General features: G+C 38.8%; 1 protein-coding gene across 6 annotated transcripts in view; it reads right to left on the bottom strand.

Annotated features, from left to right (window-relative positions):
- The window catches only part of SNCAIP (synuclein alpha interacting protein), a 349013-nt gene that overhangs the window by 139387 nt on the left and 191294 nt on the right, over positions 1–18332 (bottom strand). For all 6 annotated transcript variants that reach the window (XM_089674735.1, XM_089674440.1, XM_089674749.1 and 3 more), the window contains one exon: positions 6790–6862. In XM_089674735.1, the coding sequence (XP_089530861.1) occupies positions 6790–6862 (73 nt within the window). The remainder of the gene's footprint in view (positions 1–6789; positions 6863–18332) is intronic.

Genomic DNA, 18332 nt, shown 5'->3' with positions numbered 1-18332 from the left:
CAGCTTGTGCCATTTTTCTTGGTGGGCTGAAAACATCAAATTCTTCCTATTCAAATCTGTCCAATTCAATAATATATTGATATATACCAACAAATATACAAAATGAATTCCAAAAAACAAATCAGTTCAACATAATAAATATGATGAAACAAAATTCTTCAATAAATGAAAATTTCCAGTGTGCACATTTCTAATGTTCTGCACTGTTCTGCATGATAATATGTATGTGAATCACTTTTTTCTCCCTCAATCAAGTATGAATTGTCAATAGAGATGAGCGAATTATTCAAAAATTTGATTCGGCTGATTCGCCGAATTTGTGGAATAAATTTGATTCGATGCGAATTTATTCGCTGCGAATTTAACTTATTAAAAGGGTTTCTAGGCTTCAGAGAGCCTTTATATTAGTGCAGAACACTGTACCTTTAATTTAAATGCCCTTGGAGTCTGCTGGGGAAGAGAAATAATACTGTCAGTCAGTATGACATGCAGATGAGTGCCGTCGATCTTAGAATCACCGCACACTTCACTCATTTGGGCAGTCACGGGGCACGACGAAGAAGATGAAGAAGAAGATGAAGAAGATGAAGAAGATGAAGAAGAAGAAGAAGATGAAGAAGAAGAAGAAGAAGAAGAAGATGAAGAAGAAGAAGATGATGAAGAAGATGATGATGAAGAAGATGATGATGAAGAAGAAGATGATGAAGAAGATGATGAAGAAGATGAAGAAGATGAAGAAGAAGAAGATGAAGAAGATGAAGAAGATGAAGAAGAAGAAGAAGGATAAGAAGCATAAGAAGGATAAGAAGAAGAAGAAGAAGATGAGGATGAAGAAGAAGAAGATGAGGATGAAGAAGAAGAAGAAGAAGAAGAAGAAGAAGATGAGGATGAGGATGAAGAAGAAGAAGAAGGATAAGAAGAAGAAGAAGAAGAAGAAGAAGAAGAAGGATAAGAAGAAGAAGAAGGATAAGAAGAAGAAGAAGATGAGGATGAAGAAGAAGAAGAAGAAGATGAGGAAGATGAGGAAGATGAGGAAGAAGAAGAAGAAGAAGAAGGATAATAATAAGAAGAAGAAGAAGAAGGATAAGAAGAAGAAGAAGAAGGATAAGAAGAAGAAGAAGAAGAAGAAGGATAAGAAGAAGAAGAAGAAGAAGAAGAAGAAGAAGGATAAGAAGAAGATGAGGATGAAGAAGAAGAAGAAGAAGAAGAAGGAGAAGAAGAAGAAGAAGAAGAAGAAGAAGAAGAAGAAGAAGAAGAAGAAGACGAAGGATAAGAAGAAGAAGAAGAAGGATAAGAAGAAGAAGAAGATGAGGATGAAGAAGAAGATGAGGATGAGGATGAAGAAGAAGAAGAAGATGAGGATGAGGATGAAAAAGAAGGAGAAGAAGAAGAAGGATAAGAAGAAGATGAGGAAGATGAGGATGAGGAAGAAGAAGAAGAAGAAGAAGAAGGATAAGAAGAAGAAGAAGAAGAAGAAGGATAAGAAGAAGAAGAAGAAGGATAAGAAGAAGAAGAAGATGAGGATGAAGAAGAAGAAGAAGATGAGGATGAAGAAGAAGAAGAAGATGAGGATGAGGATGAAGAAGAAGAAGAAGAAAAAAAAGAAGAAGAAGAAGGATAAGAAGAAGAAGAAGAAGAAGAAGAAGATGAGGAAGATGAGGATGAGGATGAAGAAGAAGAAGAAGAAGAAGAAGGATAAGAAGAAGAAGAAGATGAGGATGAAGAAGAAGAAGAAGAAGATGAGGATGAGGATGAAGAAGAAGAAGAAGAAGAAGGATAAGAAGAAGAAGAAGAAGAAGAAGGATAAGAAGAAGAAGAAGAAGGATAAGAAGAAGAAGAAGAAGGATAAGAAGAAGAAGAAGAAGAAGAAGAAGAAGGATAAGAAGAAGAAGAAGAAGAAGAAGAAGGATAAGAAGAAGAAGAAGAAGATGAGGAAGATGAGGATGAGGATGAAGAAGAAGAAGAAGAAGAAGTAGGATGAAAATAAGAAGAATTCCAGTACAGCAAAAAGTGTATCTGCAGAGAGCTCCGCTATTTCTGACAGTTCTCTGACAGTTCCTTCACATTTACAGCGGTTGAAACATTGTATCCATTTGTTTCCGAATAAAAACATCTGTATCCTAAATGGAAACAAATAGATACAATGTTTCAACCGCTGTAAATGTGAAGGAACTGTCAGAGAACTGTCAGAAATAGCGGAGCTCTCTGCAGGGACACTTTTTGCCGGCTGTAGAAGGGATGAAAATGGGCCGATCGGGAAAAATTTGATTCGTGCATCCGAAGTTTGCTAATTTTCGGATTCGGTGCGAATCGAATTTTTCCTAATATTCGAAACGAATTCCACTTCGCCAAGTTCGATTCGCTCATCTCTAATTGTCAAGTATAAAATATGTTTTTTAGTTCATTTTATCTTGTGTGTCTGCTTATAACACTGGCACAGGCTTGTTAATTTTGGTCAAATGCTTACATAACTAGAGACGAAATACTCATATTAAAATAATCTCCTATCATAAACACACTTCCTTCTGTTTAACACTGAAATTATAAGCGTTCAGACGATCAGTGACATTGTTTACTTAGATTACGTGTCAAGTTAAGCCACTGTCTCTTGCGGTGTAATAGATCTGCTTAACCTAACTATATGATATTTAATCTAGTGCGGCACATGCTAGGTATCCATTGATCATTTCAAAACAGATTTTCACAGACGGGATTCGTTCAGCCTGTTGTATGTGTTAACTGCTGAAAAGTGTAACCAAATAGCAATCCCAAAATAGACTGCATGATTACTATAAAAAGGGCTATGTGTATGCATGAATAAAAAAATGAAAGCAGATAAAATGAAGACTGGCATTTGCCATAAACTTTCTTAATCCAGGGATAATTGTAATGTGTACACTGCCATGAAAGCAATAGGTATACAGTAACGAAAGTCTCGTATTGTCTGTTTTAAGGTTTTCTCAGGTTTACTACTGATCTACCTCCTTATGTTTCTGACAGGAGATTTTATCATGGAAGTTTATAAGCAGTCTTGTAGAGTTTAGACCGCAGCCCACAAAAAACATTTACATTTTCATTAATGGAACTTTAGAATGGGGTACAAAAGGATCATGGGAGGTGGGCTGGAGAGTAAAAATTGCACCACTGCAAATGTTAATTTTTAAATGTTACCCTTACATCTTCATTAGGCATCAATCATCTTGCTGTAGCAGCAACTTTGCGGATACCAGATAAACTCCGGACACGAACTCGAGGAATACAAACCTTTTATTTAACCAGCGCTGGTTAAGACTTAGGTGTCCGTTTATGACACAGAGAATAGCTGCGATTCAACGGATCTCAGCTATTCTCTGGTCATTCACAGTTTATGACACTCAGGAGATCATGTCAGCCCTTCTCTGGAGATCTGTGTTCTCCCTCCAGATTCTCCAGCCCAGAGCTGGAGAATCAGAGGGACTGCAAACTAAGCAGAGATAATTTACCTCTGCTTAGTAAACTGATCTTTTACTGTAATCTCACTAGATTATAGTAAAATCAGCCGTTTTCCACTGTTTGTAGACCATTCTCCAGCGTTTGGAGACCGTTCTCCCTTCGTTCGGAGAACTGCTTCATAAACTGCATTCACAGGAGAACTGTGTTCTCTGAGAATGCCGGAGAACTGAGCAGCGAGCTATTACCGCTGGTTCATAAACGGACACCTTAGCCAGACTTCAAAAACATCTCACAGAGTATACATATTAACAATTAGGTCACAATGCATATTTTTCCTCTTTCACTTTCTGTACATTCAAAAGGCTTTCTAAACTGTGCAGTATATGGCCTTGAATGCCAGCTACAGATAAGGATACCAGCTACAAGCTGGAATACATTATTTCACAGAAAATAAGGGAGGGGGGAAGTGAGCTGGTGACCTTGCTTTTGCAAACAGAGGCTGCTAGAAGTGTTAGAGTTTAAAGAGGAACTCTTCAATATCTGGGTGCTGCCACACACAACTTCCTGACTTTTAACAATGTAATTTTTCTTTTCTATAAACCTTAATCTGGATTGCTTCTACCTAGCAAGATTCCACCCCCTCCCCTTCCTAGAAAAGCTATGTTTCCTGTCAACAATCTGGGAGATTCTCCTAAAATAATCTATCCTTTGGACAAACATCTTGCCTATGCCTTTTTTTCCCTATACGTTGAAAGTTGCCATCGAAGGCCCATGTTATTGTAAAATAATGCATTTTTTATATACTTTTTGTCTCTGTTTGCACTAGAACTGCAGACAAGAAACTACAACAATGAATCTGCTTTAGGTAACTGTGTAGTTCAATATCTATCTATACTGATGTATATGCTGCAATGTAAGCAGCTACTAGAGGCAGACAGACCATTTAGCTAAGCCCTTTCCGCCATCTTACATATGACTGCAGACAGAATGGAAGAAAGAATGCATGTCTCAAAGTATATTTGATGTATTCCTGGTCTAGAGATCTGTTATGTCTACACTTCAGCTAAGCTCATGCAAGAGCTTCTTGCTCCTAGCAGTCTGTGATCTACAATGACTGCATTAGTGCACTGCAACATAGTAATATTAGTTTATGATTCCTGGAAAAAAATACACAGGTCAAGTAGGTATTTGGCGAAGATGCATCCCTTTTCTTCACCTCTTGTCTACAGCGCAATATTTACATTGGCTTGATGGCAACTCTCACAAGGCAGAATAAATTGTTATTTTCTTGGAATCCTGGGATAAAATAAAATAGTCTGAAAGTACAGTTATCCTTTACAAATTGTAATATTCTTCTCTTGATAGGAGTCGCAGTCTGACTAAGACGTCCAGACTATGATAAAAGAGGCCAACTTTAACTGTACTATTTGAGTCAAACTGATATATAATGGAAAAGTATGCATTGTTTCACTAAATGGATGTCTTGTTATCAGAAGAACAGAATGATATTCATGTACACCCAAGATGGAGTCCTTCTCTAAAGCTGCCAGGGCAGATAATATATGATGGGATTACTCGTGTCTCGTGGCTTAATGGACAGATTGGGATAAGAAGAATTAGTATCAAGCTCATTCCAAATACTTGCGAAAGATAATGGGCTGTTTGTTTGTAGAGAAGCTCTCCAGCACATATTTATTACTAATTCATACATCACTCACAGTTCCAGTGTATACAAGTCAGAGATGTTTAATTACACTTTGATCTTTGTGGATTAACTAAGATCTGGCTCAAAAGGAAAATTAATTTTTCTGCTTGCGGGGGCTTAATAATAGAAAATAGATTTTCTATAGCATGAATCAGTGGTGGAAATAGAGAATCAGTGGTGGAAATAGAGGGTTCACAATAGCCTATGTGCTTGTGGCTGCAAGTAGCCTGGACTCTGACACTAGACACTGGGGAAGCAGCATGACCTCCAAATAAAACCCTAGAGAAGGGAAATTGTTTTGATATTTTGTCAAAAACAGGTGCCCACACTATGTGCAATGTTTTGCTATGGTTCATCAAGACATGCCAGCTGTAACCAAAAGACCAGCTATTAATTCTGAATTGTGATGCAACACTTTACACAGTGATATACCTAGGGCAAGGTGGGGAGTTTGTTCCACCCAGAGTATAGCCAACTGCAGGGTGCTGTGGAAGTGCAGGCACTGCTTGGTGGATTGACATCCTGCCTGATAGTGCCTGCAAAGTTCCAGTGCTGACATCACTTGGCAGAACAAGTGTCAAGACAGCAGGAGACGGTCACCCTACTGATCACCAATTTAAGTAACATTATTCCTAATGACCATATGGTTTTGTTTCCACTGACTGAACTTCAGGTATTGTCACTGGTTTTGTCATTACTTTTGTGGTGATATGATTGCCCATTTGTTGTCATACATATTGGCTAGATTGCTAGTCTATTGCCATTATATTGTCATGATTGCCTGTTTGTTGCCCATCTATTGTCAAGATTGCCCATTTGTTGCCTGTGTATTGTAAGAGTTGACTGTATGTTGTCTATGTATTATAACAAATGAGTATTTGTTGCCTGTGTAATATAATATTTGCCCATTTATAACTCATATATTGTTAGGATTGCCATTTTTGCTTATGTATTGTCAAGTCAACATTGTTTAAAGGCCCATATTATAATAGTAATAACCAAGTCATGGTGCTATTATATGTGTATACAAGGGTTAGACATAGACAAAAAAATGGAAGCACTACATGATTTGAAGGTGCGAAAGTGATGACATGTTTTGTATTGAAAGCAGATGTGATGTAACATTCTTTTACTTTTTCTGTGTGATGAGACACCTAGTTAACAGGTGGGAAGCCTCACTTTTATCATTTACTGCATGCGCTGCTAGTAATACGGAGTCATGTCAGAGCTTCAAAGAGGGCAAATTGTTGGTGCCCGCTTAGCCGGTCCCTCTGTGACTAAAGTTGCCAATTTATTTGAGGTGTCGCGAGGTAAAGGATCAAAGGTTATAACGGCATATACAGTTTCCGTGAAAACGTCATTTGATAAGCATAAGCGCGACTGACATGGTCAACTGACCAAAAGAGACTAAAGGACATTGTGCAGGATTGTGACCTGGAATAAGGAAACAACTGCTGCAAAAGTGACTGAAGAGCCCAATCTCAGTCTTCACAGGACTGAGATTGAGCTCTGCAGTCACTTTTGCAGCAGTTGTTTTCGTGTTCCAGGCCACAGTTGTGCACAAAATCCTGCGCAATAAATGTTTATGTTAGCTGTAGATTTAGAATATGAACAAATGTTTTCTATGACAGAAATAAGTATTAAATACCCACCGGGTCTGTCTTCATTTTGTGCATCACACCTTCTGCATAGTTCAGGAATTGTTTTGAGGGATGTTATAGAATACTAGAAAGGAAAAGATTAAAAAATAGATATCAATATCAATAAATTCTATCTTACATTTATATTTAACAACGTTACTCAGCATTACCTATGTATACTGGAAGAAAGGAAAGGTTTTAGTGCTTCCTGTACCATGCAATCAGATAAAAACTGTCATTAGAAAATAAAACAATTCATGAGTCCCATTGTATTTACAAGGCCAGCTACATGAGTTCCGTAATATGGGTAGTAAATGGAAGCGCCAGCATTGTGTGGGAAAGTAGCGGCCGCTCATACATTTACACATTGTGTGAGCTATGCTAGTTAGGAAACTATGTAGCAGGAAGTCTCAGGAAGCAGACGAACACTTTTTGTTAAACATAATTCAGTGCCTGGTTATTTTTGCTAGTAAAGTTTACATTAAGATACATGACACTGTATACACAAAATGCTATAATTTCACTGAATTAGGTTAGTTCAATAAAACTATCATCTAAACCACATGCATGGGCTTGCAATGCCTCTAACTCAGCAGTATTTCAATACAGCACAAATGTAGCTTTCCAACTTTTTCAGTGCAACATTTAATAGCGTTTCCCACAGCGTGATCCTTATTACAGATGTATAGTTTGCATTAGAAAAAAAAAATTAGCACGCTACATCAGAAAGTAGTAATAAGTGGACTTTTTTTCTTTCGTTTAGGCTGCATGTGTGTCCTCTCCTTCCTACCATCATTTGTGATATACTATATAAATGAAGAACAAGCTATTGCTTCCTAATTAATAACATTGCTTCCTGTTTGTGTCTGTTATTAAATACACATTTAGAAACACTAATTATTTCATGCTTTAAAAATGTAAAGTAAAGCTTCAATTACTCATGCTGAAGAGCAGTTTAACATATTAAAATCGCTAACTTCATGTTAAGTAGCAAAGGGGAAAATTGATGTAATAGCTTTTACCAGTTTTTGTGTCATTAATTTGTCTGACAACCTATAACTAGATATTTGAGGTGATGCTGAAATCTATTGTGTTTAGAAAAAGTCTCACTGTATATTGCTAGCATTTGTTCTTTAAACCATGTTTTTAAAGCAGAACCTAACTGTATTTGAGCACCACAAACCGAAAACACTATTTAACTAATTTTTAATATTCTGCTCAAACTCCCCCCCAATTATCCATGCCTTCATGCTTTCTTTTGTTGAGAAATCATTTTGAAAAACACACCTCCAGCTTTTCCAGCTGTGGCCAGCTTGAGTAAAGGCAGATGATTCATATAGCAATTGCTTTCTGGAATCCATCTGCTCTTACTATGATAATGCCCTTGAAAATCTTGCACATGCTCAGTAAAATATACGAGCATAGAAAATAAGAGCGCTCGTGGTGAGAGCCAAGAATAAATGCAACGGCAGTCATGACCAGCAGTCAATGTATATAAAAAGTTTAATGAAGCAATAAAACCATAATCACCATATATATATTGTATCCATGAAATTATATGATGCAAGACAAGGATTGGTGCAAAATTTAGGCTGAATGGAATGGTGGGAGCAGCTTACTGTTGTGTAGACATGGCTATGTGGAGCCAGGATGGTGGACTCAGTAGATGGAAGAGTAATGAATGACAGTTGGTGGTAAATGTGGTATCCATAGGTCAGCAGTCTAATGAAATGCCACTAGAGGGATGAGAGGAAAGGACCTCCTCGGTGTACCGAAGATCGCACACCGGAAGTGACATCACGGCGCACAGTCACACTGACTGTGATAAAGCACTGAACCGAACGAAACACATTGTCGTGGTAACTGGGACTCGTTGCAATTGGTCTCCTTCCTGCTGAGGGCTTTTGATGGTTGCTGTCGGCTTCCTTGTATTCCACCGAGGTCATTCCCAGTGCGCAGTGATGTCACTTCCGGCGTGCAATCTTCGGTACACCGAGGAGGTTCTTCCTGGTTCTTCTCATCCCTTTAGTGGCATTTCATCAGACCGCTGGCCTATGGATACCCCATGTACCACCAACTGTGGTTCATTACTCTTCCATCTACAGAGTCCACCATCCTGGCTCCGCATAGCCATGTCTACACGACAGTAAGCTGCTCCCACCATTCCTTTCAGCCAAAATTTTGCACCAATCCTTGTCTTGCATCATATCATTTCATGGATACAATTTATATGGTGATTATGGTTTTATTGTTTCATTAAACTTGTTCTATACATTGACTGCTGGTCATGAACATTGCATTTATTTCTGGCACTAATCACGAGCACTCTTATTTTCTATGCTCTTTTCTTATCACTCCATACTCCTAATGGTCATTGGAGCAGCTGTGGGACTGGCCTTATCTTATCCTTGTCTTACCCAATATTGGTTGAGGGATTTAGCGCCTAGTCATTTGTCTATTTCAGTAAAATATACATAGGTATCCTTTTGCAAGCTCAGGTATGCAAGCAGTAGGGTGTGCTTAGCTGAAATAATTCCCCCTCCTCTCTCCCAGATGAAAGAAAAAAGAATGCACATAACGACTCCTGGAATGTATGACATTGTTTTGGCCTGGGCCAGAAACTAGGAAGTGACTGAAGAAATGTAAAAAAAAAAAAGTTTAAAATGAGTAAATATCATATGTATTGTTTTTATAGCCCATGTGGCAATTTACTTGATGTACCCCTACTCTTGTTAATCTACTAGATTGAGCTACATTTGCTTGCTACTTATTTATACTTTTGTGTTTCTTATTTGAAAAGTTAATAAAAATCTATTGAAACTAAAATGAGTAAATATAATATGCCTTCCTATCTATTTACTAAGGCTAGCAGCACAAGGATTAAAAATAGTTAAAAAAAAGTTCAGCTTTAAAGGATAAGTCCACCTTTTAAAAAAACGTAATAAATGCACATTTTTTCAAGTAAAAAAATATGCATTTATTATTTTTTTACTTGGATTCTGTAAAGCATTGCATCTGCGAACAGCAGATCGTAGGTGCCATGCAAGACTCCTGCAGACTTGTCATTGTACCTGTCTGTTCATACTGACAGGCAGATACACTCTGACAGGAAGAGACAATGAACTATTGGAGTGCTCAACAGCATCATGGCAGCTCATTGATAACTACAAGCCAACAGCTGAAAGGATGTCAGTACTTGTAGTTTCACTTTCACAGAACTCTGTGAATGAATGTTGCCCCCCGGGTGGACGGAGCCCAGCACAGGTGAATTTTTTAAAAACATAGTGAAAGCTAGTGAGGGGAAAAGATCCACCTTCTTGCTGTAGCTAGAATGTCCAGTGGAACGGGCAGCAGCTGCAAGAGTGGGAATATGTTACATGTTCCACCCTGAAAACAGGTGGAACATGTAACATGTTCCCAAGGGTGAACTTCCTTTACATATAAATTTTGGATATCATAAAACAATCCCCCTAGTCATAAAATACCTATAAACATGTATGTCCTTACCCTATGTGCATCATATTTTATAAAATTAGCCTACAGTACTGCTCTGGCTGAAAAATCCAGTAGGGTCAACATCAAAAACTCTACTGAATGTGACACCCCAGTGCAGTGGGAGCCCCTAGATAGCTCCATGATCAATGGATTATGATACATTTCTAGGTGATAACCTTTTATTACCTATGGATTCTTATATAACCAGTCTCATGTATAAAGTGATTGTACCGTGCATAGCAACAATGAACTTCTCAAAAACTATATTAGGTTTTTATAGAGAAGATCTCCAATTTACCTTGCCTCTAACTTTTATACAAAAAAACAAAATGAAAGCATATATAGTAATGTTTTAGTACATACTGTTTTAGAAGACATACATTTAAATACAAAAGATTATGGTGCAAATCCATAAGGTGCTAATTTAGAATTAAGTTGAATAAAATCTTTTTCCTCTTAGCCTTTTAAAGTTTGAAGCAGCAGATTAAAGGCAAGTGTGTCAGGGAATGTTGGAGGTGGGGTATGGGTAATTGCTCCTGAGACCATGGCAGCGAAGCAATGTAGAAAACCTGTACTAAGAGATATTCAAGATCAGTTATTGTTGACCTCTATCTCTAAATACAGTGGGGCAAAAAAGTATTTATTCAGCCACCAATTGTGCAAGTTCTCCCACTTATAAAGATGAGAGAGGGCTGTAATTGGCATCCTAGGTAGATCTCAACTATGAGAGACAAAATGAGAAAAAAAATCCAGACAATCACATTGGCTGATTTGGAAAGAATTTATTTGCAAATCATGGTGGAAAATAAGTATTTGGTCACCTACAAACAAGCAAGATTTCTGGCTCTCACAGACCTGTACCTTCTTCTTTAAGAGGTTCCTCTGTCCTGCACTCATTACCTGTATCAATGGCACCTGTTTGAACTTGTTATCAGTATAAAAGACACCTGTCCGCAACCTTTAACAGTCACACTCCAAACTCCACTATGGTGAAGATCAAAGAGCTGTCGAAGGACACCAGAAACAAAATTGTAGACCTGCACCAGGCTGGGAAGACTGAATCTGCAATAGGCAAGCAGCTTGGTGTGAACAAATCAACTGTGGGAGCAATAATTAGAAAATGGAAGACATACAAGACCACTGATAATCTCCCTCAATCTGGGGCTCCACGCAAGATCTCACCCCGTGGGGTCAAATTGATCACAAGAACGGTGAGCAAAAATCCCAGGACCACACAGGGGGACCTAGTGAATGACCTGCAGAGAGCTGGGACCAACGTAACAAAGGCTACCATTAGTAACACACTACGCCGCCAGGGACTCAGATCCTGCAGTGCCAGATGTGTCCCCCTGCTTAAGCCAGTACATGTCCGGGCCCGTCTGAAGTTTGCTAGAGAGCATTTGGATGATCCAGAAGAGGATTGGGAGAATGTCATATGGACAGATGAAACCAAAATAGAACTGTTTGGTAGAAACACAACTCGTCGTGTTTGGAGGAGAGAGAATGCTGAGTTGCATCCAAAGAACACCAGCTGTTTCTCCGCAAAGGGACCAGGACGACTGATCCATGTACAGGACAGAATGAATGGGGCCATGTATCGTGAGATTTTGAGTGCAAACCTCCTTCCATCAGCAAGGGCATTGAAGATGAAACGTGGCTGGGTCTTCCAACATGACAATGATCCCAAACATACCGCCCGGGCAACGAAGGAGTGGCTTCGTAAGAAGCATTTCAAGGTCCTGGAGTGGCCTAGCCAGTCTCCAGATCTCAACCCCATAGAAAACCTTTCGAGGGAGTTGAAAGTCCGTGTTGCCCAGCGACAGCCCCAAAACATCACTGCTCTAGAGGAGATGTGCATGGAGGAATGGGCCAACATACCAGCAACAGTGTGTGCCAGCCTTGTGAAGACTTACAGGAAACGTCTGACCTCTGTCATTGCCAACAAAGGATATATAACAAAGTATTGAGATGAACTTTTGATATTGACCAAATACTTATTTTCCACCATAATATGCAAATAAATGCTTTCCAAATCAGCCAATGTGATTGTCTGGATTTTTTTTCTCATTTTGTCTCTCATAGTTGAGGTCTACCTATGATGCCAATTACAGGCCTCTCTCATCTTTTTAAGTGGGAGAACTTGCACAATTGATGGCTGACTAAATACTTTTTTGCCCCACTGTATACTAGATACAGTCATACTAAACAAGGTTTGCATTAGAAAAAAATGTATTGATGGGTTTTTATTCACAAGAACTGATGCTCACCCCACACAAGTTGATGGGAAGATAGGATGGGAAGATAGAGAGCAGCTTAAAGCAAGCTGATGCAGCTTAGGAAGAGGTCAACTGCTAGTAAACTGCACTATAACTAATAAATGATATTAGAAGCATCTAAAACTGATGTCAAGTACAACTGGAATGCACCTGAAACATGCTGAATTTTCCCTTGAACACAAGCCAAAAGCCCATTGGCACAGGCACTTACTTTTCTGTATGCAAATTGGATGTTTTGAATTCACATATTGCATGTTTGATCAGTATGACAGCCAGACAACTGTTATTTTCAGAAGGAGAATTAACTATGGCAGCCTTCATATTTCTCTTCAGTAAATGTTGCCTTTAGTGCTATCAACCTTTAATATAATCTGTGTGCACCCATTATATTTTATTCAAAAGTAAGCAGTCATTTTTTGTACATTCCTTCCAATTTCCATTTGCTTCCATATGTGATCTAAATCTTTAAAATAGTACAAATATGCACTCTATAGACTGAATGGAACAGCCAGACATCTCTGGTCATCAGATATCTTTGGTTGATTCAGAGCTTGCATGAAGGTTTTAACCACATCTCCTCTAAACTGTTTGTACTGCTGTAGCTACAGCGGTAAAATATACAAAAATGTAATGGGCCCATGGCCCTGGAGGGGAGTTATTTCAGATCATAACTCAATACTGTCTGTCTTTTTTCCCTAGAGTTGTGGTAGGTGGTATTAAAAAGGAGTTACTTTGGGATCCTGATAATAGTTTTGTTTTGGAGCCAACAAAACCTTAGCTACACCCCTCTCCATATCACATGCTCCTATTCTTTAAACCCTTTCTATTTTCCTATAAGAATAAATAACACTGGAAAATCAAATGAATTTAAAAAAAAACCTGAAACATGCGTTCAAGATCCCTGTGGATCTAAGTTAATTTAAATCAGTACACTGTAAATCTATACACATCATGAACTAATAGTATGTTCTGTTCTATTCATGATCATAATAGTTATCCTCTAGGTCTACTGTAGTATTGTGTACAAATGTTCACCCTGAATTTTATGGGAACTGACAATCTGAATGGTATGTACTTCAATTTGAAGCAAAGGGTGTGTCTGTATAATTTAAAGAGCTTACATTGCTGTGGGGCAATAATTAAAAGCATATAACACAGTCATGAAGTTTACTTTAGGAATTTAAAAAGAGGTAGTCAATCTAAAATGGTCAACAGACCCCGCATCTTCACTTACATCGTCATTATGTAAACATTAAGTAATACTCAACTCATTATGGACATTATTTAGAATTCCCTAAACAACCACAGTATATGTAAGGCAAGATCATGAAAAAGTCTCATTTTTCATTGTTCAAACATCATCACGAAGAAACAGTTTAAAAACAAATGTGAAATATACTAGAGAAATACAAGTAGAAGAATATTTTTAGCATGTTGTGAAACAAAAAATGAAGAGAATAAAGCAGTGTAGAGTAACCACAGATGAAACCACATTAAATGAGATGCTATTTATATCTTTACTTGAGCTCCAGCATGGATTAATAACTCTTTGTTCTTTGTTTCCCATTGGGAGAAAGATGTCCTTGATTGTAGTTTTTTGGCTCCTCTTCATATATTTACTTGCATTTATGATTTTATGTTTTACTTCCATACAAGATTTATGGAGGTCTTAGTTGACTGATTTGTAATTCATTTTGTTTTGTGGGACTCCAGTTATTTTTTTAAAGTTCTTAGGCTTTTATTGCTTTGTCCACACTGAGGAAATTTCCCCAAAACCCTGTAACCACACAAAAAGTATGGCATTTTTTTTCAAAGTTGTTTTTTTTATTGAATTTGTAGGAATAAATGGTACAAAATAGAGCCGTATGGGCATACCATGGCTCAATAAGTACACAATACAAAGAGAAACACTAGCTAGATGCTTCTTGTAGGATGGCAATACTCGCTCTGTTTTTGCAGGATCGCCCTCCTAACCAAGATGCAGGGGGTATCTCAAATCAGAATGGAGAGTCCCCCAAAAAACCACATACAACCCTAACAGTGTTAGGGATACATGTCCAGTGAGGCATTGGTAGGGGGTGAATTAAGTCAAATACTCCGAACTTTGGAGAATTTCTTGGGACAACCTCTACATTCATATGTGAATGTATAAAGGTCATGGCCATGTTAACTAGATGTTTTCAGAAGTCTAACCTAGGGGCCAAAGAAAACTTCCACTTTAGAATTATTGCTTTCCTGGCACAATATAAAAGCAAACCGAGTAATATTCTGAGTGCTGCCACTGCCTTTTCTGGGGAGGTATGGTCAATTGAACAGGAAGTTAGAGGAAAGATCAATATGGGGACACAGGTGGAAATCCTTCCCCAATGTACCAAAAACAGTGCTTTTATTTCGGTGTCCCAATTGAAGATATCACCCTTTCTTTCCTGTATTCCTGACCACAAAGTGAGGGTAAATCTCCACAACGGAGACACAGGCAGCAATGAAATCCTCACAAAGGTTTTAAACTTTTCTAATCCTAGGCAAACTGTTTAAAAAATGTTGTAACTTGAGTTCCATTTCAAAGTAAACCTGTTGTTCTATGTACTGTTAAAAGTCACTTGCACTGCAGCAGTGGGAAAGATTTCCTAGAAAAAGTATGCCCAGGAAGGAAGACGGCTTAATTTATTCGGCAACAAAGAGTGGCACTCACCACTCAGGAAGTCAGAAAACCAGCGTACATTCACAGTGGACACAGCAGGCTAAAAAAATAAGTAAAACGAGGACTATGTCCAAGCTAACAGATACATACTGTAAACTAGAGATCAGAATATCCATTGTCCACATAGAAATGTGCATTTACATCAGTAAGCTGACAGCTGCCATTTTGGGTAGGTAAATCGGTAATGAATGGAGTGTATATTCTGTTGCTGCTCCAGGTGTCTCTCCCACACACTGATGCAGCCATCTTTAACTGTCCCCAAACTCTTCCTTCCATCCTCATTTCTCCCTGATGCCTTGGTTAACCCTTTCTTTGCTAAACTGAGCCTCATGTGCACACATGCTCCTCTACATCAATTTCATGTTCTCTGTTCTTGGTCTACATGCATTTCCAATTCTTACTGCTTATTGCTTTTTTACAATAAAACAGAGATTGTATACATGAACTTTGTAATTCACAAAATGAGGGTGAGTACAATCACCATTTTTTGAAGATATAATCTCTTCTGAATTTGTTTATTCAAGTAATTGACTTGAATTTCTTGTTAAAAATAAATTAATCAAGCAACATAGGTTCCTGCAAGTTGCAAGTCTATGATGCCCAACACATTTTATATTTTGTAAAGACAGAGTTCCATTATAAAGAATTTAGGATTTGACTGCCATCTTGGTGTGCCCCTCTGTTGAGCCTCATTGATCTATGGCTACACAGATCAATGCAGTTCACCAGACATCTAACTTTATGTTTCTGATAAACCCTTGTATTCAGGAATGTGATAATGTGCAGTGTGAGAAATGCAGAGGTATTGTTTAGCCAGGTGCTGTAGTACCAAACTAATCAATCCTGTGCTTTATGGTAACTTGTACACATACCTGAAGGTCCAATTATGGGCAGCACTAGGGGGAATCTGGGTAGCAATTTCTGCAGAAAAGGAAGGCATTTTTTTCTCAACATTTATTCACCCCACCAAGATAGTTGCACTTTAGAGTGTAATTATACCTTTCGTGTGATTTCATTTATATTCTACTTTCCCCCACCCCACTATGCAAGCCTTATACTTACCTGTCCCTGATTCAGCAAGATATTCCCCACAAAACTGCATTTCATTATCTTGGGTCAGGCATTTGTATGTGCAGTAAATATCCATTTACTCCTATCGAGAGATTATAATCCATGTTCTAGCATAGTATGAACTCTCTATAAAATAGAAGGTTTTGAAAAGTGACCTAGTGGCATTGTGGCTGATATCCTTCTGGATAAGGGACAGATAAGTATGAGACTTTATGGGTGAGCTGGTGGCAGGGGACAAATGAATATATGTGTAACTGTGCCAAAGCTGCAGTTACGATTTAATAGTTATACTATAGTGAATGAATTGCAATTTTACCAGCCCAAATACCAATACCACCCAATACCACTATACGTGATTAACCCTGTTTTTGTTTTCTTGTGAACCTGAACCTGCTGAACAATATACAAGTGAGTGACTACAAGTCTTACAGAATACAATAAAACTTTCCTTAATTTCAGGAACTTTGAAGATGCTGTTTTGATTTATGGTAGTTGTGCACTCGGTATCAAAACTTAGGCAAGATATCCACACATTATTAAACAAAGATAACGCACAGGATACAATCAGCAAATCAGCACCAGGAGACTAGATGGCATGAAGAATAGTACTTTTGTTAGTTATGATCATACCTCCCATATTGTCGGGGATGCTGCTGGGGGGACATCGCAGGACTGCAGGACAAGGTAAGTGCTCGAGGGATCCCAGAGCAAAGCTGCAGTGTAATCCCGAGTGTAGCTCTGGGTTACCGCTTCTGGTACTGAAAGTTAACCCCGAGCTACACTCGGAAATACCGCCAGGGAGGTTAAAAAAAAGAGTAAAAAACTTCCTTTACAAATGGTTTTGCACAAACTGTGGAAGAGTGCGTTACACAGAGCGTGGAAGGATTCAGGAATGCATTATGTATAGAGTGCAGGATTCAGGTGTGCTTTTCATACAGAGTGCAGGATTCAGGAGTGCATTTCATACAGAGTGCAGGATTCAGGAGTGCATTTCATACAGAGTGAAGGATTCAGGAGTGAGTTTCATACAGAGTGCAGGATTCAGGAGTGAGTTTCATACAGAGTGCAGGATTCAGGAGTGCGTTTCATACAGAGTGCAGGATTCAAGAGTGTGTTTTATACAGAGTGCAGGATTCAAAAGTGTGTTTTATACAGAGTGCAGGATTCAAGAGTGTGTTTCATACAGAGTGCAGGATTCAGATGTGCGTTTCATACAAAGTGCAGGATTCAGGGATGCATTATTCAGAAGTTAGTTAAACCGCGAAGACACCGATTAAACATAGAATTACATTCTAAAATCTTTATTAACAGCATACAGGAGTCAAGGCAAGAATGCAGGCATCAGATGGATAACAAATGAGTGCAGTCGAGCAGGACCTGCAGCATTGTGAATATCCAGCACAGCCAGGGATTAGCAAACAAGCCAGCGGGGGTATGGATGCAATGAGAGGGAGTGCAGCTGTCAAGTCCAACCTGTGATGTTGGGGATGGGTGGAGCTGATATGCGTTTCAGGGGCTCTATCCCCTTATAAAAACAACCTGTTCACAGGGAAACAGCCAGCATTTATACAGTGCCAACCAGGAAATAGGTGGCAGGGAGCAGGACGAATTGGAACTGCATCATATGCACCCATAGCGGTGTACAATTCAGGTTTATTATACACCTCTGAGGGTGCACATGCAGTAGTTCCAATTGGTCCTGCTCCCTGTCATTGTTTTCCCTGGTTAGCAATGTTTGAATGCCAGCTGTTTGTCTATGCAGTGCTTGCTTGACAAACGGGACGGAGCCCCTGAAATGCATATCGGCCCCATTCTTTCCCGACATTACAGGTTGACAGCAGCACGCTCTCTCTCATTGCGGCTGCAAGCCCCACTGGCTTGCCCACCAATCCTTAGCTATGCTAGATACGCACACTGTTCACAATACTGTAGGTCCTGCTCGGCTGGAAGTTAGCATATAAATAATAGATAGAGTAAAGCGGGACAAAGCTACTGTACACTGGCACCGCGAG

The sequence above is a fragment of the Staurois parvus genome, unplaced genomic scaffold, assembly GCF_062004578.1.
Source record: "Staurois parvus isolate SC_StPar_1 unplaced genomic scaffold, SC_StPar_1.0 ptg000004l, whole genome shotgun sequence".
Lineage (NCBI taxonomy): Eukaryota > Metazoa > Chordata > Amphibia > Anura > Ranidae > Staurois > Staurois parvus.
This window is presented reverse-complemented; position numbering and strand designations above follow the sequence as displayed.